Genomic DNA, 23044 nt, shown 5'->3' on the forward strand with positions numbered 1-23044 from the left:
AGCTTTGGTGGATAATCCTGCAGTCAGCATGCCAATTGCTTGCTACTTCACAACTTGAGACATCTGTGGCATTGTGTTGTGTGACAAAACTGCACATTTTAGAGTGGCCTTTTATTGTCCCCCGCACAAGGTGCACCTGTGTAATGATCATGCTGTTTAATCATCTTCTTGTTATGCCACACCTGTCAGGTGGCTGGATTATCTTGGCAAATGAGAAATGCTCACTAACAGGGATGTAAACAAATTTGTGACTAGAATTTGAGAGAAATTAGCTTTTTGTGCATATGGAACATTTCTGGGATCTTTTATTTCAGCTCAAGAAACATGGGACCAACACTTTACATGTTACGTTAATATTTTTGTTCAGTATAGAGGAGCCAAATTGTTTTACCTGGTCATAGAACAAAACCAAAAAACTGAGTTGTTTATGATTTTGTTGTCATGGAGGACTGATTGGGCTCATTGTTTCGAGTTGAAAAAAATTAAATGCTGCTCTCATGGAAAGGCAGCAGTACTGAAAAGTGCTATTTGCATGTGAAAAATTAATTCCATATGCTGCATTTGCTATAGACCTATTAAATTATTTTGCTGGTGCCACTTTGATATCTTGATAATTTGCAGCTGTTTAAGTCTATCAAAACTGTGCAAGCATGTGTCCGTTAGGCCTATGCATTTTTTTTTATTAGCACAAATTAGATTGAGCAATAAAAGCCGCACTTGTGGTCATCTTAAATTAAACTTGTTTTTGACAGGAACTCCCTGAAACTTTTATTCAATAGGCTGAGATCCACACTATGCAGATGTTGCAATAGCGCATTTTTCACTGGCTGTTCATTGGTCTTAAAAACAAATGATTGATAAGCAGATTAAATTTCTTCTATTGAAACATTATTGGGTTAAATTAAACATACACACTACCGTTCAAATGTTTGGGGTCACTTTGAAATGTGTACACTGTATTTCTGATCAATTTGATGTTATTTTAATGGACAAAAAATTTGCTTTTCTTTCAAAAACAAGGACATTTCGAAGTGACCCCAAACTTTTGAACGGTAGTGTACATTTGTGAACAGCCATCCACATCAACCACAATCCGTAAAGCGCAATTAGCTAAATGAGAGAGCAGCAGTGTGATTCACACCAATGCACTAAGTAGCTGTTAATAGTAAGTGATATCCCTATCACCCCTAGGCTACACCCCTGCTGTCATCCTTACCTCCAAGCCTTTATTCAGTTGGATAATCTTTCGATGACGACAGCAGTCACACCATTTGAAGACATTGCTTGGACTGAATACTACAAAAGCATATACCTGCTTTTTTCCCCCGAGATCCATCAAACGCATTTAAATGTGCACATTTTTTCAATGTTGATTTGAATGTCATTGATAAAAACAGAAGGTGTCAAAGATTTGTTTCGCAAACATCCTTTCTAAATTTAAAAGTAATCTGAGAAGTAATGATCTAGTTTTTCAAAAGTATCTGTAATCTGATTACAAAACCTTTGCTGGTAACGTAATGGATTCTAGTTTGTTTTTTTGTAATCCATAACGTCAAATAAAATTAAATGTTATTTGTCACATGCTTAGTAAACAACAGGTGTAGACTAACAGTGAAATTCTTACTTACAACGCAGAGTGAAAGATAGATTTGTTAAAAAATATATAGTGTATGTACTGTACATAAATCAATTTCTATTTGTCACATGCGCCAAATATAACAGGTGTAGACCTTATAGTGAAATGCTTACTTACAAGCCCTTAACCAACAATGCAGTTTTAAGAAAAATAAGTGTTAAGTAAAAAATAACAAATTACAAGTAGTTAAAGAGCAGCAGTAAAATAACAGTAGTGAGGCTATATACAGGGGGTACCGGTGGTACAGAGTCAATGTGCGGGGGCACAAGCTAGTTGAGGAAGTTGAGGTAATACGTACATGTAGGTAGAGTTAAAGTGACTATGCATAGATAATAACCAGAGAGTAGCAGCAGTGTAAAAGAGAGGGGGACAATGCAAATAGTCGGGGTAGCCATTTGATTAGGTAGGGGTAAAGTGACTGGGAAACAGGATAGATAAGACAGTAGCAGCAGCGTATGTGGTGAGTGAGATAGTCTGTGTGTGTGTGTGGGCGTATGTACTGTGTGTATGTGTTTGAGTTGAGGTGTCAGTCTAAGTATGTGTGAGTGTGTGTGTAGTCCGGGTAGCCATTTGATTGGCTATTTAGCTGTCTTGTTTAGGGGGTAGAAGTTGTTCAAGGTTCTATTAGCTCCAGACTCGGCAATCTAGGACCGCTTGCCGTGCGGTAGCAGAGAGAACAGTCTATGGCTTGGGTTTTGGTCCTTCCTCCGACACCGCCTGGTATACAGGTCCTGAATGGCAGCGCTCTTGGCCCCAGTGATGTACTGGGCCGTACTCACCACCCTCTGTAGTGCCTTGCGGTCGGGTGCCTTGCATTCGCCGTACCAAGTGATGGCGCAGCCAGTCAAGACGCTCTCAATCGTGCAGCTGTAATCCGTTACTCCACAACCCTGCATCATATATTTCACCGTCTTTAGGAAATAAAAAGGTATCAATGGAGAGTGTATGGGTTTATATTACCCCCTAGGGCTGTATGCAGGGAAACAAACCCACCCACCCACTCACGTCACCTGGAGAGCAGCGGACCACTCGATTCCTGTGAGCCTACCAGAGGGGAGTGACAGAGAAACACCATATATCAACGTCTAGCACGCTAACAGTCTACCTTTCAGATGAAAGAGAGAACGGAGAGGGGGCTGGAGAGAGGGACGGAGAGAGGAAAACAGAGGAAGGAAAGGGAGAATTCCAACGACTCGCGCTAATGCTAGAGGAGGGGGAGATATGAGAGAATGATAGAGTACAGAGGGAGAAAAAGGGAATGGGAAAGCAAGAGAGATCACAGGTGGCGTCCTGCGTTCAGGCATACAGATGAACACACACACGAGCGAGAGAAGGGCCTCCTTTTTATTCAGGCACCACAGAGGGCAGTCCTTATCTGGACTCTCTAAACAGGACAGATAACATGTATCCGACTACACAACCGCAACAAGATAAAGCCAGACACACACAGAGCTTTCACTCCATCTTCTCACACTCCCAGATACAGTGCCTTCTGAAAGTATTCAGACCCCTTGATTTTTCCCACATTTTGTTACGTTACAGCCTCATTCTAAAACTGATTAAATACATAAAATCCTCAGCAATCTACACAGAATAGCCCATAATGACAAAGTGAAAACAGGTTTAAAAACGTATTTACATAAGTTTCAGACCCTTTGCTGTGAGACTCGAAATTGAGCTCCGGTGCATCCTGTTTCCATTGATCATCCTTGAGATGTTTCTACAACTTGATTGGAGTCCACCTGTTGTAAATTCAATTGATTGGACATGATTTGGAATGGCACACACCTGTCAATATAAGGTCCCACAGTTGACTGTGCATGTCAGAGCAAAAACCAAGCCATGAGGTCTAATGAATTGTCCGTAGAGCTCTGAGACAGGATTGTGTTGAGGCACAGATCTGGGGAATGGAAGCAGTTTGGAACCACCAAGACTCTTCCTAGAGTTGGTCGCCCGACCAAACTGAGCAATTGAGGGAGAAGAGCCTTGGTAAGGGAGGTGATCAAGAACCCGATGGTCACTCTGACAGAGCTCCGGAGGTTCTCTGTGGAGACGGGAGAACCTTCCAGAAGGACAACCAGCACTACACCAATCAGGCCTTTACGGTAGAGTGGCCAGACGGAAGCCACTCCTCAGTAAAAGGCACATGACAGCCCACTTGCAAAAAGTCACCTAAAGACTCTCAAACCATGAGAAACAAGATTCTCTGGTCTGATGAAACCAAGATTGAACTATTTGGCCTGAATGCCAAGCTTCACGTCTGGACGAAACCTGACACCATACCTACGGTGAAGCATGGTGGTGGCAGCATCATGCTGTTGGGATGTTTTTCAGCCGTAGGGACTGGAAGACTAGTCAGGATCGAAGCAAAGATGAACGGAGCAAAGCACTGATAGATCCTTCATGAAAACCTGCTCCATCTCCGGAGAGATCTGAAAATAGCTGTGCAGTGATGCTCCCCATCCAACCTGACAAAGCTTGAGAGGATCTGCAGAGAAGAATGGGAGAAACTCCCCAAATACAGCTGTGCCAAGCTTGTACCCAAGAAAACGCGAGGCTATAATCGCAGCAAAAGGTGATTCAACAAAGTACTGAGTAAAGGGTCTGAATACTTATGTAAATGTTTTTTTCCGTTTTTTTATATTTTATTGAGCAAAATTTTCGAAAAAACTGTTTTTGCTTTGTCATTAAGGGGTATTGTGTGTAAATTAGTGAGGGGAAAAACGATTTAATCAATTTTAGAATAAGGCTGTAACGTAACAAAATGTGGAAAAAGTCAAGGGGTCTGAGTACTTTCAGAATGCGCTGTATACACGACAGGCCAGGGAGAGACGAGAATGGTGGAGGAGAAGAAAATAGAGGAATGGATGACTACTGTAAGTCAATAAAGGTCTCAAGGTTTTCTTACTTGGAGAAAGCAGTCAGACAGACAGAGGAGAAGTAATCGATACACAGGATTGGCAGTGTGAGAGAGGTTTTACAAGCTTTCATCATTCCAGAGCAGGTAGTGGGCCACAGGGCTAAAGAGTATTTCAGTAGAAAGACAGAAAAACACAGTAGGGGTACAGATCTCTCTTGCCTGGGCGACATTTACATTTGTACATTTTAGTCATTTAGCAGGCGCTCTTATCCAGAGTGGCTTAGAGGAGCAATTAGGGTTAACCGCCTCGCTCAGATACTTCAGCTAGTCGGCTCGAGGATTCGAACCAGCGACCTTTCGGTTACTGGCCCAACGCTGGACTACCCGCAGCAGTTATTAACCTTGGGTCTGGGCCCACTCTTAATGATGGACTGACTGTGTAACACACGGTAAAGCCCTGTAACAGAGAGGGAACAAACACCAACAGATTCCTCTGAATATCCTTTTCTATTGGCAGCAATACAACCACATAGATGGACACCGTAACCAAGTGACTCTAGCAAACACTCCCCTGTCCACTTCCATTCTAGAGACAGACAGAGGAGAAGGGATCGATACATGGGATTGGCAGGGAGAGAGAGAGAGAGAGGTCTTACAAGCTTTCTCATCAGCGTCATGTTTCCGCAGAGCAATGGAGAAACATCACACACACACACCTTACATGCACACGCAAGCGCACGCAATCATAAGGGCTTTTGAATGAGACGGCTGACGGCAGAGTTGAGCTGCATATTGATGTGACATGATCATGGTCAGGTATTGAGCTTTAGGTCTTAAGTGCAGAGGGCCACTCAGAGAGATGAATATTGGTTGATAAAGAGAGACCCATTCACATCCTGTCCCTGGCTCTCAACATCTGTTCAGGGGGACGCAGATGTACCCAGCACTCAGGTACAAGGGTAGTTCAACACAAAACATGTACTGTGTCCAGCACTCAATGAACAAGGTTTGTTCAAAACATGCACCAAGCACTCAATGAACAAGGTTTGTTCAAAACATGCACCAAGCACTCAATGAACAAGGTTTGTTCAAAACATGCACCAAGCACTCAATGAACAAGGCTAGTTCAACACCAGGTCAAGATATAAGGACACACATATAGCTGCACTTAAAATACCTCTCATCTTCTTAGGAAATAAGCTTTTAAAGTGCTTTCCTCATACTCTTAGATTTAAGTGCTCAAAACGGCAATGAACAAAGGTCACTTTTAAAACAGACATGTTGTATGTCCATGATGGTCGCAAACATTCCAAATACAGGTTTCACAAAAACAACATCTAGGCCTGTTTTTCGTTCCAAACCAAGACGACAAAAACGTCAACAAACATTGACAGTGACCGTGAGGAAACATACAAGTGGGCACTTTCCAATTTCTTGAGAGAGGAGAGGATTCTGGGTAATGGTTTTGTGGCTGCTAGTTTTCCCAAATACCACTGAGAGCTATGTTGTGAAAGGATGCAGTCACCTGAAATGGCCTTTACTGGTGGATAGTGCTGTGTGTGTGTGTGTGTGTGTGTGTGTGTGTGTGTGTGTGTGTGTGTGTGTGTGTCTGTGTGTGTGTGTGTGTGTGTGTGTGTGTGTGTGTGTGTGTGTGTGTGTGTGTGTGTGTGTGTGTGTAGAGAGGAAAGAGGAGAGAGAGAGAGAAGGAGAGAAAGAGAGAGAAGACTTAACAGCAAAACTGAGCTGGGAATGAGGCAAATGTCTGCTGGCATCTACAAAGACTACACTAAACAGCACGAGAGAGAGAGAGGAAAACAGAGAGAGAAAGAAAAACAGAGAGAGAAAGAAAAGCAGCGATAAACAGAGAGTGTGAAGGTGTGTTTGGGTGTTTGCATCATGATATGTCTTCTGTCCTGTTGACACGGTCTCTAATGCTGCTCCCTCCACAACAGTCTCTAACATGCTGGCCACACCGGTCGCGTCGCGTGCTCGAGTGTTGCAAAATTTGTTCTGCGTCAACTCTATTTGTTCTGCGTCACCTCTATTCGTGACGCTGAACGCGATACAAGTCCTGCCTCTCCCATCTCCTCATTGGTTTTTGGAAGCATATACCCACGTGCCATCTCCTCATTGGTTATACCCATGTTGGTGATTGAAAGATGAACTGAGGTTGTGGTAATACACCTTATTATGAAAGTTGCCAATCGCCATATAAAGTCCAAAGAAGAAAAAGCCTGGAAGGAGGAGAGATGACTAGAAACGATTCGGTTGACCGTTTTATGTGTGGATTCATTGTCAGAGTAGAAGACCCAATATTTATATCCCTGGACAAATGAGCTAGCACCAGCAAGCTAACTAGCTAGCTAAATAGGACAATCGATTGGGCATGGTGTAATGCTGCTCCCTCCACAGCAGTCTCTAACGCTGCTTCCTCCACAACAGTTGTCCATCAGCCTCATCACAGCAGAGAGAGAGCGAGAGAGAGAGAGAGAGATAGAGAGACAGAGACAGAGACAGACACTCACAGCAGAGTAGTTAGAGAGGGGAAGTGTGTGTCATTGCTGTAAATCCAGGCAGGCCCGGCAGTGCTTTAGCCTGTTCTCAACACAATTACTGACCAAACGACATGAAAGAGGGCTTAACCACGACATGAGGTTTCAGTTAGGAGTGTGTGTAGTGTGTGTGTGTGTGAACTGCATATTAACATATTTCTTAAACTTTCATATTTTTGGGGGGCGGTTGTATTTTTTTATATTTACCAATACAATGAACATAAGGAAGGCAGGGATTTACAGTTAGAAGCATGTATTTTGTGTGTGTGAGTGTGTGTGTGTGTGTGTGTGTGTGTGTGTGTGTGTGTGTGTGTGTGTGTGTGTGTGTGTGTGTGTGTGTGTGTGTGTGTGTGTGTGTGTGTGTGTGTGTGTGTGTGTGTGTGTGTGTGTGTGTGTGTGTTGGACTAAGCGAGGCCAGGAGGTTTTGGTTATCAGGCCTAATAGGGGCTTTCAGTATGAGAGTAAATGACTTTAGTATATCCTGCCAGGTTAGTGCCATACAATTGATCCCTTTCTCTCTCCCCTACATCTCTGCTGTTACAACCTGATACATCACGAGTGAAATGAGTTGTTTTGAACAGCGTCATTAGAAGTTTAAAGTGTAATTACATGTCCATTACCAACAGCTCTTTCCTTCCTTCTCTTCTTCTCTCTCTACCCCCCTCCCTCACTCCCTCCCCCATTCTCTCCAATAAAAAGCAAACACACAGGAAGCGAATGACGGGGGAAAACGGAACACTTAATCCCAAGGGGCTTGTGGACATCTCAAATGTTGTTCAAGAGGCCATTAATATAGAATCATTTGAGTAGGAGATGGGCGGAACAGACTGGCCCAGAATGGCAGATGGAAAGCTCAGTGCTTTGATTGCATTTATCAAAGGCTGGAGCAGGAAAGCCAACCATTATTCTATTAGATCTCGGGGAGAGGGCGTTTCTATTCGGCCACGCACACAAACATACACCACCAAAAGTATGGGGACAACTGCTCGCGGGAACATCTCATTCCGAAATTATGGGCATGGAGTTGGTCCCCTCCCACCTTTGCTGCTATAACAGCCTCCACTTTTCTGGGAAGGCTTTCCACTAGATGTTGGAACATTGCTGCGGGGACTAGTGATGTAGGGGCACGGATGTTGGGCGATTAGGCCTGGCTCGCAGTCGCTGTTCCAATTCATCCCATAAGTGTTCGATGGGGCTGAGGTCAGGCCTCTGTGCAGGCCTGTCAAGTTCTTCCACACCGAAAGCATTTCTGTATGGACTTTACTGTGTGCACGGGGGCATTGTCATGCTGAAACAGTAAAGGGCCTTCCCCAAACTGTTGCCAAAGTTAGAATGTCATTGTATACTGTAGTGTTAAGATTTCCCTTCACTAGAACTAAGGGGCCCAGGCTGAACCATGAAAAACAGCCCCAGACCATTATTCCTCCTCCATCAAACCTTACAGTTGACACTACGCATACGGGCAAGTAGTGTTCTCCTGGCATCTGCCAAACTCATATTGGTCTGTCGGACTGCCAGGTGGAGAAACGTGATTCATCACTCCAGAGAACGCGTTTCCACTGCTCCAGAGTCCAATGGCGGCGAGCTTTACACCGCTCCAGCCGACGCTCGCCATTTTGCATGTTGATCTTAGGCTTGTGTGCAGCTGCTCGGCCAAGGAAACCCATTTCATGAAGCTCCCAACAAACAAGTTCTTGTGCTGACGTTGCTTCCAGAGGCAGTTTGGAACTCTAGTGAGTGTTGCACACACAGAGAGACAGAGAGACAGAGAGAGAGAGACAGAGACAGAGAGAGAGAGACAGAGAGAGAGAAAGAGAGAGAGACAGAGAGAGAGACAGAGAGAGAAAGAGCTCGCTAATGTACTATTGTGGTCATTTATCAAGTGGTCGGTCCACGGTTCAGCTCCAGTATGAACACAGAGACTCTGAAGGGGAGTGGTCCAGTGATTACACTCACTATGGGTCGGCTAGAGGAAAACCACATGGCAGTGGAACCCCTGAACGATTCAAGACATGAACACAGTGAACTGACCACCACAGACCAGGATAAGACACCATAGGATCTTACTCTGGGGGGGGAAACACACCGACATACAAGTAATGTGAGTTTGCAGTGGGAATGTCCACACGAACAAGGTCTGGACATGCAAACATGTTTTATAAACTATACTGTACCGGGTTTGAGTATTACAATTCTTCCAGAGGAGAGAGGTTTAGACTGATTTGAGATCAGATCCAGTATGTGTGGATTATAGATGAGGTGTTTAGATGATGAGAGTAGAGGTGAAAGGGGTGAGAGAGGACAGAGCCCAGAGGAAGAGACACACAGTCAACTTTCTGAGGTCAGCTAAAAGGGAGGTTACTCAATGAAAGCCCTGCTGCACGCACGCACACACGCGCACACACACACACACACACACGCGCACACACGCACACACGCACACACACACACGCGCGCACACACACACGCGCGCACACACACACCCACACAGTACAGTAACCCAAACGCTCTCTGTCCGACTGTTCATAAAGTTAGTTATAGAAATATAGCACATAGAATGCCATTTTTACCGTGGTCTGTGATCTTGCAGGAGACCAGGTAGAGTTCTTTGAGACTCCTTCCCTCCTTGGCGATGATCTCCACACACCTGGGAGGAAGAGAGAGAGAAACAGGGGAGATGAGAGGAAAGCTCCGGATCACCCGAAGAGTTTTCAAAACACACAGGGTCTGGCTCTATGCTTTTACGACTTCTACGCACGCGCTCACGGCAGGCAGTATTCCCCACTATAGGTTAACCATGACAGCTCCAGGGACATATCTGTTCATATATATTTCACTGTGTGCTTCTCCTAACACTTGCACTGATCAATAATTAACCATGATCTGCTCTCATTAGAGCCCACAGACCAGGGCCTACGATATCGCAGCGGACGGGGAGGGTGTGTGTGTGTTTTTACACTTCAAAAGGAGCTCAGTGGTGGAATATCTGCATTCGGCCCAATCTCTCTCCCTGGGACCCTAGAGACCCCCCCCCCCCCCCCCCCCGTGTATGTGTGTGTGCACGTGCACGCATGTCTGTGTGCGCACGTTCTTGCGTGAGCGTGTGTGTGCGCACTCCAGGGGAGGCCGGAGGAAGATCAGAGAAGCTGTTTCAGATGATTTTCTGTAAATGGTCCTAATGAGGCGAGGGTTAGCAACACTGGTTTGATCAATGCGTTTGACCCATTAACCTTCAGCAAAACCCTCTGATGTTTTTGTCCGGATTATGCGGCATATTTCATTTCGTCAAATGCACACGGGGGCTTTCCCATGAGGTTAGAGTGGGATAGTATGAAGCGCCACTATCTGCTACAGCTGAACGCTAGGCCTTTCAAGTTCTGGGCCAGTGTTCATAAAAGTAAAAGAGTCTTTTAAGCCAGAATCACACAGAGAGAGACACCCGTCAATGGCATGAAAGCTGCATGTTAGAGTCGCCAGCATCAATTCAAATACACTGCGTAGCGTATGCCAACGTAACTGTCATGGAAATCCACAAGAAACAGTTGCTATGTAGGCCCTGGGAGTTATTGTTGAGGGTTCCTTTTTGACTCACATTCGACTCACCTTGCTTTGCTAGCTCAGGAGGACGTCGTAGCTAATAATCGCGAGTTGTTTACAAACAACCAAGTCTCTCTCTTCTACATAAACAGTATTCTCTTTTGAAATCGGAGTTCTCGAGTTTTCCGGACGTAAACCTGCCTAGGCTATATGCCTACGATCGAAATAAACACAGGTAGACTGCGAATTGTTTCAAACATGTAACCTATTTGACTGATAAACCTTAGCTTACAGCCCAATACATTTTAAACTACGTCTTTAGTCTACTTAGCATAGGGAAGACCGTAACACAGGTAACGTATGTGGCAGGGTCTACAGACAAACACGGATTACAAAGGGAAACCCAGCCATGTCGCAGACAGCGACGTCTTGCTCCCGGACAAGCTAAACACCTTCTTCGCCAGCTTTGAGGAGAACACAGTGCCACCGATGCGGCCCGCTCCCAAGGACCGTGGGCTCTCATTCTCCGTGGCCGACTTGAGTAAGACATTTAAAAGTCTTAACCCTTGCAAGGCTGCCGGCCCAGACGGTATCCCTTGCCGCGTCCTCAGAGCATGCGCAGACCAGCTGGCTGGTGTGTTTACGGACATATTCAATCTCTCCTTATCCCAGTCTGCTGTCTCCAAATGCTTCATGATGGCCACCATTGTTCCTGTAGCCAAGAAGGCAAAGGTACCTGAACTAAATGACTATCGCCCAGTAGCACCCACTTCTGTCATCGTGAAGTGCTTTGAGAGACTAGTCAAGATTCATATCACCTCTACCTTACCTGTCACCCTAGACCCACTACAATTTGCATACCGCGCCAACAGATCCACAGATGACGCAATCACCATCACACTGTCCTATCCCATCTGGACAAGAGGAATACCTACGTAAGAATGCTGTTCATTAACTATAGCTCATCATTCAACACCATAGTACCCTCCAAGCTCATCATTAAGCTCGGGGCCCTGGGTCTGAACCCCGCCCTGTGCAACTGGGTCCTGAACTTCCTGACGGACCACACCCTCCTGTACTCCCTGTTCACCCATGACTGCATGGCCACGCACACCTCCAACTCAATTATCAACTGTGCAGACGACACAACAGTTGTAGGCCTGATTACCAACAATGACGAGATAGCCTACAGGGAGGAGGTGAGGGCCCTGGTGGAGTGGTGCCAGGAAAATAACGTCAACAAAACGAAGGAGCTGATCGTGGACTTCAGAGAGAGCACGCCCCTATCCACATCGACGGGAGCGCAGTGGAGAAGGTGGAAAGCTTCACATCACCGACGATCTGAGATGGTCCACCAACACAGACAGTATTGTGAAGAAGGCGCAACAGCGTCTCTTCAACCTCAGGAAGCTGAAGAAATTTGTCTTGGCCCCTAAGACCCTCAAACTTTTACAGATGCACAATTGAGAGCATCCTGTTGGGCTGTATCACAGCCTGGAACGGCAACTCCACTGCCCGCAACCGCAGGGCTCTCCAGAGGGTGGTGCGGTCTGCACAACGCATCACCGGGGGCAAACTACCTGCCCTCCAGGACACCTACAGCACCTGATGTTACAGGAAGGCCAAAAAGATCATCAAGGACAACAACCACCCGAGCCACTGCCTGTTCACCCCGCTATCATCCAGAAGGCGAGGTCAGTACAGGTGCATCAAAGCTGGGACCGAGAGACTGAAAAACAGCTTCTATCTCAAGGCCGTCAGACTGTTAAATAGCCATCACTAGCCGGCTACCACCCGGTTACTCAACCCTGCACCTTAGAGGCTGCTGACCTATAGACATGGATTTAAGGGTCTTTTTAATAATGGAACACTCATGACTTTAATTATGTTTACATACTGCTTTACTCATTTCATATGTATATACTGTATTCTATTCTTCTGTATTTTAGTCAATGCCACTCCGACAGCTCGTCCGAATATTTATATATTTCTTAACTCTATTCTTTTACTTTAGATCTGTGTGTTTTGTTGTGAATTGTTAAATACTACTCCACTGTTGGAGCTAGGAATACAAGCATTTCACTTCACCTGCAATAACATCTGCTAAATATGTGTATGTGACCAATATAATTTGAACAACTCGACTAATTCCTTTTCTACAAACGACCCTCACATTTTATCTGCTTACTTTACCAGTATTGCTCCACGTAGACGCCAGAAAAATAGACTTGCTTTCTAATTTCATAAGCTACAGTATGACGCTGTAGACACTGTTGACGCTCGCGGCCCGTCTTTTCTCTGTCATTCAATCAAATGCATTCTATTTCCAAATGCTTTTCCTTTGAATTGGGCTTCAGGCTATGTTTACACAGGCAGCCCAATTCGGATCTTTTGACCAATTACATCAGATCTTTTCACATCAGATATTGGTCTTTTGAAGAATATCCGATGTGAAACGATCTGATATAATTGTGTAAAGCTTTATGACTACAGGACCTAATCTGAATAATACTCCTGTTTTCCAAGTCAATTATTTTTCGGACAATGTGATGACATGTCGAAACAGTGGTACCCTGTGACAACAGGAAGGAGCAGAACATTGTCACAGGATAGAACCTTCAATCCCCATCATCACAAACACCTCATGTCACACACTCCCTCCAGAGAATCAGGATCACAAGCAGAAAACGATTCCATTGTTCCGTGGCTTCGGTCCCAAATGGCACCCTATTCCCGATAGTGTACCGCTTTTGACCATTGCCCATGTAGCATACTATAGGGAATAGGGCGCTATTTGGGTTACACAGTTTCACTGAGCATCAATGCAACACATTTCCAGTTGAACTGAGACAAATCGCATTTACCGGGCCCATCTTTTTCATCCGCATGTGTGATTCTCCAGTTTTTAGGTGATCTGATAAATATGCTCTCGCATATGAAACACAACATGGATAAGTATTCTCATGTATTGTGACACATTTGCAACGGAAGACTCAAAAGATAAAAGCCAATCAGAAAAGTATGTGACAGTAGCAACAAGAATGGGTACATGGACTATTCCTGCTGTATTGAGTGTATCCGCCTCCCAACATGTGCCCTACCCCATTAGCTTGAGTTCACTGGTCTGAATCCACATAGATAGATAAGCTTTTATATTGCATTGTGCCTCTCCCTCCCGTCTCCTCTCCCTCGCATCCACCTCTCTTTCCATTTCCACTGAAGACGATTATCCAAATGGAGGAAAGAACATTCCTGTAAATTTACTGCAGTTTGATGTGTTTCAGTGGCGCCCATAAAAAGATCATTGAGGACCATTGTTAGACCATCAGGCGACAGTACCTTGCTCTCCACACAACTAATGCTGTTTCCATATCCCTGCAAACCCCTCTCCCCCACAGCTGAGGTGACCTGATACGCAGTCCACACTGTGAACCATGCACTCTAATAGACATGCGGTCATTCTAAATAGGCCACTCTAAACAGTTACCGGTTCCTTCTAAACTGTAAATGTTTGTCTTGTACGAGTTCAAATGCACACAGCTCCACTAATTCGGTTATTCTGCGAAACGTGGCGCCGTTCTGGACAAAACGGGGAACCTGAGACGCCGCACTCTAGCTGTGGTGGTCACAGTAGAGAAAACGGCAAAGACCTACTCAGATCTCATCAAACGTGAGAAGTAGAGCCGACTGGTCAAACTGACCCACCAGTCAAACTGGGGAGCTGAGACAGAAGAACCATTAAGTCTCATGGATCATCATTCTCCGTGGAGTATATTAGTGCTGCAGCATTAGTGACCATCCAGGCTGACAAATGAGCACGTTGAGCAGAGATAGAGGGGTAACGGATGGAGGGATGAGGGAGGAGAGTGATGGTTCCTCCGAGAGCTTGTTACTGTGTGCCTTGATCTCTGGGGTCAGGCCAAACCCAATTAGAGCCAACATCAGAGAGACGGGGGGAGGGAGAAATGCAGAGAGAGAGAGAGACAGAGCAAGAGAGAGAGAGACAGAGAGAGAGAGAAATTGAGGGAGGGGCAGAGAGAGAGAGAGAGAAATTGAGGGAGGGGCAGAGAGAGAGAGAAATTGAGGGAGGGGCAGAGAGAGAGAGAAATTGAGGGAGCGAACGAGCGAGTGATAGATGCAAAAAAGTGAGACAGTGAGCCAGAGAGGTCTTTCATGAGACCCAGCTGGGATGAGAGGCGATGAAGAGTAGAAGAGAGGAGAGGATCTAAGGAGGAAGACGGCACAGTGCGTGTCACATTAAAGAATTCCCCCTGATTGAGAAGCAACAAGCACCTGCCTACCCTTGGTTCCCCCATGCCCATGTCCCGCGCTCAGCTGACATGAATTAGTGATCCACTCTCTTTCAATCATGTCGAGCTACCATGACAAAAGGCCCTGGCGGAGTGTGCCCACTAGAATAACGAGAGAGATAGTAACACACACTCACATGGAAGAGGGGGCTTAGTATGCAAAATATCTCTATGCTACAATATATTAATGTACCAGTAGTCCTAGTGCCAGGAGCAATGGTGCTGCTGGTGGTGGGGTAAGAATGATGATGGCAGATGTACAGGCATTACTATTGCTTCACTTAGTACTGGACAGTGTGTAGGAATATATGTTTCTGAACTCATAAGTGGTTGACTCTTGACTCGTGTTCATGTTTTCTTCTGTACTTGTTTGAGCATTGATCTTTTTTTTCCAGTACGGTAAATCGATAAATGCTTCATAGGTGTTCCTACATTTGTATCAAGGAATATGATGGGACAATTAATGTCCAGAACTCTGTGTTCGACTACCTGTCGCTTCCCACTACTGGCTCAACCGGGAGTTACTATGACAACAAAGGAGTTGCTATGACAACAAACCGACTATACAGCTGAGTGATTAGTGTGAGTGGCATAGAATAAAGAGGGAGAGGTAGAAATAAAATGAGAACGAGTGAGAAAGAAGTGACGAACAAGTGGCAACAGAGGAGATGAGCAAAGAGAATGAGAATTGGAAATTACATCAATTAACTGTAGGCAAGAGAATAAACACTTAACAAAACACAGAATTCAGACAGGAAAACAGAACAGCTCTGTGTATGACGCTACTGTACGGAGAGGAGAGAGAGAAAGAAAGAAAGTAAAGAGAGAAAGTGAGAGGTGGAGAGAGCAAGAGAAGTGAGACACACCGAGAGTGAGAGCGAGAGAGCGTGTGAACGAGAAGAGTGTGACACACAAAGGGAGAGAGCGAGAGAGAGCGCGAGCGAGCAGAGGGAGATACAAGAGAGAGCATGCAAGAGAGAGAATGCAAGAGAGAGCATGCGAGAGAGAGCGCGAGAGAGAGCGTGCGATGTGCCTGGTGGTGTCTCCCTGGGGGTCAGTGTGTTTTGACTCCCTGTCACCACGCTGTCACATGGAGCTAGGTAAACAATAATACAACCGTCTCCTCACACACAGAGGTAAATCAGCACAGCACGGAACACACAAACACAGACTCACAAACACACACAAGGGTTTCCATTAGCCGATAATGGCCGGCTTTTGGTCGTTAAATTTGATTAAAAAATTATAAATAAAATTGTCCAGGAAACAAACAAAAAAATCCCATTGCAAAATAATGATTTTTAGCCTGTTCATTGATGTTTTCCCTGTGGCTCAGTTGGTAGAGCATGGTGTTTGCAACGCCAGCATGGTGTGTGCAACGCCAGGGTTGTGGGTTCGATTCCCACAGGGGGCCAGTGCAAGTTTTTTTTTTTTTTATGCATTCACTACTGTAAGTCGCTCTGGATAAGAGCGTCTGATAAATGTAAAAAAAATACAAACTAAAAAAAACATGTCAAAAATGAAAATACCAGTTGAAGTAAATACAATTGACCGGTCCTGCTTATTGGTGTAACGTCTGCTTCCAACTCACTGTCAAACACGTAGATCCCCTGAACGCAGCTCATTCTCCAGATCCCAATCACCTGAATTCTGATCGCCTGTTCACACACCTGTATGTCAATATCACACACTATTTAGTTCAGTTCTTTGCACCCCATCATTGTGAGGTATTGTTTGTTTTGTGACACACTTCAATTCGGAGTTCAGTTTTTCCAGTAATTTAAATCCTCCCGTGTATGATAGTGAGGCAGGCAAAAACTAACGACGCCTTTTGCCTATTCCATGCCTGTGCTTTAGCATATCGGATTTCCTGTTATCAACCTATTGCCTGATCTCCCGGACGACGTTTATAGACTTGTCCCTGCCTGTACTGTTGCCTTTTTGGACCCCCTGTGTATGACCCTATGCCTGCCCCTGGACCCAGCTACCTGCCTCCTCCTGTGGTCCATTACAAATAAACACCTGCTGCACCCTGCGCTTGAGACCAGCTCTGTCTCCCATCGTGTTCATTACAACTGGTCTATGGGTAATTTGCTACATTTTGCAGAATTAGTGAGTGTGTATATTCATTATGTATTTTATCACAACAAACAGATATTGAGCCTTTGAGTAGAAAATCTGTCAGACAACTCTTTTATAAGCACAGTCAATGTGCAACAAGTGTAAATGCAATCGTGTGTTAAAAATAGTTCTTGGGCCACGATTAAAAAGAGATAGCTTTTTTAATTTCTCAACTGGTAATTGAAGTGGGCTTCCTATTCCCCATTCAAATACATAGGCAATGGAAGGCAAGCTTCAGCAGCACATCACACAACATTTTGCAATAAGCTGGAAGCAGTATGCATTTTGAAAACATACGATGCATTCGGAAAGTATTCAGACCCCTTGACTTTTTCCACATTTTGTTACGTTACAGCCGTATTCTAAAATTGATTAAAAAGTCCCCCCCCCCTCATCAATCTACACACAATAATCCATAATGACAAAAAAATATATATATATATTCAAACCCTTTACTCAGTACTTTGTTGAAGCACCTTTGGCAGCGATTACAGCCTCAAGTATTCATAGGTATTACGCTACAAACTTGGCACACCTACAGTTGAAGTTGGAAGTTTACATACACTTAGGTTGGAGTCATTAAAACTCGTTTTTTCAACTACTCTACACATTTCTTGTTAACAAACTATAGTTTTGGCAAGTCGGTAAGGACATCTACTTTGTGCATGACACAAGTAGTTTTTAAACAATTGTTTACAGACAGATTATTTCACAATTCCAGTGGGTCAGAAGTTTACATACACTAAGTTGACTGCGCCTTTAAAAAGCTTGGAAAATTCCAGGAAATGATGTCATGGCTTTAGAAGCTTCTGATAGGCTAATTGACATCATCTGAGTCAATTGGAGGTGTGCCTGTGGACGTATTTCAAGGCCTACCTTCAAATTCAGTGCCTCTGCTTGACATCATGGGAAAATCTAAAGATATCAGCCAAGACCTCAGAAAAATAATTGTAGACCTCCACAAGTCTGGTTCATCCTTGAGAGCAATTTCCAAACACCTGAAGGTACCACGTTCATCTGTACAAACAATAGTACTCAAGTATAAACACCATGGGACCACGCAGCCGTCATACCGCTCAGGAAGGAGATGCGTTCTGTCTCCTAGAGATGAACATACTTTGGTGCGAAAAGTGCAAATCAATCCCAGAACAACAGCAAAGGACCTTGTGAAGATGCTGGAGGAAAGTATCTATATCCACAGTAAAACGAGTCCTATATCGACAACCTGAAAGGCTGCTCAGCAAGGAAGAAGCCACTGCTCCAAAACCGCCATAAAAAAGCCAGACTATGGTTTGCAACTGCACATGGGGACAAAGATTGTACTTTTTGGAGAAATGTCCTCTGGTCTGATGAAACAAAAATAGAACTGTTTGGCCATAATGACCAACGTTATGTTTGGAGGAAAAAGGGGGAGGCTTGCAAGCCAAAGAACACCATCCCAACTGTGAAGCACGGGGGTGGCAGCACCGTGCTGTGGGGGTGCTTTGCTGCAGGAGGAAGTGGTGCACTTTACAAAACAGATGGCATTGTGAGGAAGGAAATTTATGTGGATATATTGAAGCAACATCTCAAGACATCAGTCAGGAAGTTAAAGCTTTGTCGCACATGGGTCTTCCAAACGGACAATGACCCCAAGCATACTTACTAAGTTGTGGCAAAATGGCTTAAGGACAACAAAGTCAAGGTATTGGAGTGGCCATCACAAAGCCGTGGCGTCAATCCTATCGAACCTTTGTGGGCAGAACTGAAAAAGCATGTGCGAGCAAGGAGGCCTACAAACCTGACTCAGTTACACCAGCTCTGTCAGGAGGAATGGGCCAAAATTCACCCAACTTATTGTGGGAAGCTTGTGGGAGGCTACCCGAAACATTTGACCCAAGTTAAGCAATTTAAAGGCAATGCTACCAAATACTAATTGAGTGTATGTAAACTTCTGACCCACTGGGAATGTGATGAAAGAAATAAAAGCTGAAATAAATCACTCTCTACTATTATTCTGACATTTCACACTCTTAAAATAAAGTGGTGATCCTAACTGACCTAAGTCAGGGTATTTTTACTCTGATTAAATGTCAGGAATTGTGAAAAACTGAGTTTAAATGTATTTGGCTAAGGTGTATGTAAACTTCCGACTTCAACTGTATATTTGGGGAGTTTCTGCAATTCTTCTCTGAAGACATTCTCAAGGTCTGTCGGGTTAGATGGGGAGCGACGCTGCACAGCTATTTTCAGGTCTCTCCAGAGATGGTCGAACGGGTTCAAGTCCGGGCTCTGGCTGGGCCATTCAAGGACATTCAGAGACTGGTCCCGAAGCCACTACTGCGTTGTCTTGGCTGTGTGCTTAGGGTCGTTGTCCTGTTGGAAGGATCTCTGTACTTTGCACCGTTCATTTTTCCCTTGGGCCTGACTAGTCTCCCAGTCTCTGCCGCTGAAAAACATCCCCACAGCATGATGCTGCCACCACCATGCTTCACCGTAGGAATTATGCCAGATTTCCTCCAGACGTGACGCTTGGTATTCAGGCCAAAGAGTTCAATCTTGGTTTCATCAGACCAGAGAATCTTGTTTCTCATGGTCTGAGAGTCCTTTAGGTGTCTTTTGATAAACTCCAAGTGGGCTGTCATGTGCATTTTACTGAGGAGTGGCTTCCGTCTGGCCACTCTACCATAAAGGCCTGATTGGTGGAGTGCTGCAGAGATGGTTTTCCTTCCGGAAGGTTCTCCCATCTCCCAGCTCTGTTAGAGTGACCAGAGTGACCATCAGGTTTTTGGTAAACTCCCTGATCAAGGCCCTCCTCTCCCGATTGCTCAGTTTGGCCAGGCGGCCAGCTCTAGAAGGAGTCTTGGTGGTTCCAAACTTCTTCCATTTAAGAATGATGGGGGCCACTGAGTTCTTGGGGACCTTCAATGCTGCAGAAACATTTTGGTACCACCTCCCCAGATGTGTGCCTCGACACAATCCTGTGTCGGAGCTCTACGGACAATTCCTTTGACCTCATGGCTTGGTTTTTGCTCTGACATGCACTGTCAACTGTGGGACCTTATATAGACAGGTATGTGCCTATCCAAATCATGTCCAATCAATTGAATTCACCAAGGTGGACTCCAATCAAATTGTAGAAACATCTCAAGGATGATCAATGGAAACAATATGGACCCGAGTCTGATAGCAAAGGGTCTGAATACTTATGTACATTTTTTATACATTTGCAAACATTTCAAAAAACCTGTTTTCACTTTGTCATTATGGGGTATTGTGTGCAGATTAATTAGGAAATTGATTTAACCTGAGCGTTTTAATACATATTATGAGGCATGTTTGACCTTGCTTTAAAGCAGCCTAGGCAAAATTCGACCAGAATTATTTCATAGACTTTCATGCCATTGAAACCAGTAGCCTATTTCACTCATGTTCTATTGGTTTTCAACTTTCTTTCATTGTCCGGTAGCCAAATGCACATTCGCATGTAGCCTATTGCCTTGTGCGCAGCCTAGGCCCACAGGTTGTATGGATTTGGGATTTATTGTCCCACAACAGTCCCAGAGTCAATTTGGGCTATGCCTTTCTCGACAAGCAGACCAATAGAATAGGTCAACTTTCCTACTATGGGGATAGTAGATGGGCATAGGCTCATAGGTGACGCGTCAATAGGGCTAGGGGAAGCTAAAGTTTCCCTAAGTATAATGAATTAAATTGCCAAAATGATATAGCCTAATTAGCATACTCCTATGTATACAGAAAGAAAGAAAATCATTCAAAATAGGATGATTAGCTTCCCCTAGCCTTAACAAATAAGTTGTGGATTGTTTTAAATCGCAATGCCTACAGTCGGAAATAAAGGCAGCAAATACTAAATACATGATTGTTGAGTTGTGACTCAATGATAGAGAAACCCAGTCAGGCATATCACAGTATTTCAAAATTCAATCACGGGAAAACATAGTTATGAAAGCAAATGGCTATTGCTGTAAAGAGAAGACACTTTAAAAGACTAATTTGTCTTTAAGTTATACAAATTCCCAACTTAATTGACCGAACAAATAGCTTATCTTATTGGCACTAGGCAGAGAGAATCGGCCATATCACCGATGAGCGCAAACCGCGCATATTCACGCTCTATGATTGTTGGGTCGAAAGTTAGTTTTTGGACAATCATTTCCTCCAGTTTAAAAGGACATCATATTCTATTTGTGTGTCCCCTTCTCGTAGACCTATTATAAAGAACCATGTTGTTTTTTACATTTATATTTTTGTCAGTGTCAGCAGAGAGACAAGCAATTTGTCGTAATAAAAACCAAAAAATCTGCTAATGTCTCCCGTCATATAAAGTGTATAATTGATCTTTCAGAGCCTTTTATACATTTTTTAATGGATGCTGAGCAGCTCCGAGCATGCACTTTTGTCAACCTTGGCCGGCGTTTGAAATCACAAAGAGAGCAACAGAAGACTACCACTCTGACTTGGACTGCCGTCAATTTCCTGGGAGAAAAGTGTTTTTGTCCGCGCCGTACGTCAGCGCGTGTATGTATATAGAAAGTGCTTTTATCTGCGCGGTACCTTCACTCTCTGAGGAGCTGAGCGTGCTCCTCAAAGCTTTGTCTGTGCTGTAACACTGCTGCCTGTTCACGGCTCGGTAATACGACTTCGACACCTGCTTAGAGAAAAAGAAAACCACTCTCCGTTTAATACAAAACTCACGGCTTCAGCTAAGAGGCCTGTGTGAATTACCCGCACTGAAAAACGGAACGGTTTAGTTGGTTACGTTGTTTCAGACCGTTGATCAACAAGGTCGTTACAGTACTTTAACATCCTCAACTCATTATTTACATGTATTTATTTTTTTCTTCACCAGCACATGAACAGTGGCTGTACAGATCCATTTACAGTACAAGTCTGGGCCCTTGTGGTAGTAGCAGTCGGTCCCACATACGATCCTTATTGATGTAATAACTTGTAGACGTCCGTCATAAAAAGGAGTCCCCAGGAAAACGCTCTGTGGAACTACATCAGTGGAACATGGGGGCCCTTCCAAACACACAGGCTTAACCTCCTAATGGAAACATGTCTACTCAGGACTTTTACTGGGCCCAGACACAGCCACAAACTCTACAGCAGGGCTTAGCACAGGAGACGGCGGGAAGGATGGGAGTGTGTGTGTGTGTGTGTTAGTATCAAAGTGGAGCTAATCTACTCCTTCACAGTGCGACCAGAGAACCCAGACAAGGCAGGCTGAGAAATAATAGCAACAATAGTTGAGGACTTGCGCTCCCCTACTATCACAAAGCCTGCAGACAGTCAGCCAACAGACATGTGTAGCGCATCTCTTTAGCAGCGAGCCACAATGGAAGAGGCATAAAGGAGGCGGCCAGGAGAATGGCTCTAGGTACACACAATACGCGGGCGTAGCCGCGTTTTATCACACGCCCAGCAATTACACGGCTGCCTAGCTGGACAAAAGCAGTAGGAAAATAGAAATAGATGATTCTAGATGGTGGAGAGAAAGAAGAGAGAGTAAAAGCATGAAAGGTCTAAAGAAAAGCGGTTCAAGGTCTGGAAAAGGGTGAAAGCATAAAAGAAGGTGGCGGAGAGACGTCGACGCTCCGTAGCCGTCTTCAGGCTTAATGGAATGGAGGGGCGGAGCGTGGGAGGAAAGGAGGGGAGGACCGGATTTTATACTTCTGAAGGAACCGCTTTCTCGAAATGATTCTTGTCGTAAAAACATTTGATATTTTCCTATAAACCCCCACCGCTCTGTCTCAGACTACTTTCGACATTGAGTTTCAGAAATTCTGTTGACAAAAACTCGAAGACTTTCTTTTCATAGGACTAATAGAACTGGATGTAAAAAAAATCCAATATACCCCTGGGAGTCATTTAACGGGAAACTAGTCCTCAACATCGAAGAAGGGAAATAATCCAGAGATTGGATAATACAGGCTACATAGATTGCCAGTAAAAAAGATAGTGATATAGTCATTGTTACTGCAAATACCTGCCCAGTGACATCACAATAACTATATAATAACCA

At 44.5% G+C, this 23044-nt stretch overlaps 1 protein-coding gene across 2 annotated transcripts in view; it reads right to left on the reverse strand.

The window, feature by feature from the left end:
- fbxl17 (F-box and leucine-rich repeat protein 17) overlaps positions 1-23044 on the reverse strand; it is a 336364-nt gene that overhangs the window by 105407 nt on the left and 207913 nt on the right. For both annotated transcript variants that reach the window (XM_029716432.1, XM_029716433.1), the window contains exon 9: positions 9619-9695. In XM_029716432.1, coding sequence (XP_029572292.1) covers positions 9619-9695 — 77 coding nt within the window. The remainder of the gene's footprint in view (positions 1-9618; positions 9696-23044) is intronic.

The sequence above is a fragment of the Salmo trutta genome, chromosome 27 (genome assembly GCF_901001165.1).
Source record: "Salmo trutta chromosome 27, fSalTru1.1, whole genome shotgun sequence".
NCBI lineage: Eukaryota > Metazoa > Chordata > Actinopteri > Salmoniformes > Salmonidae > Salmo > Salmo trutta.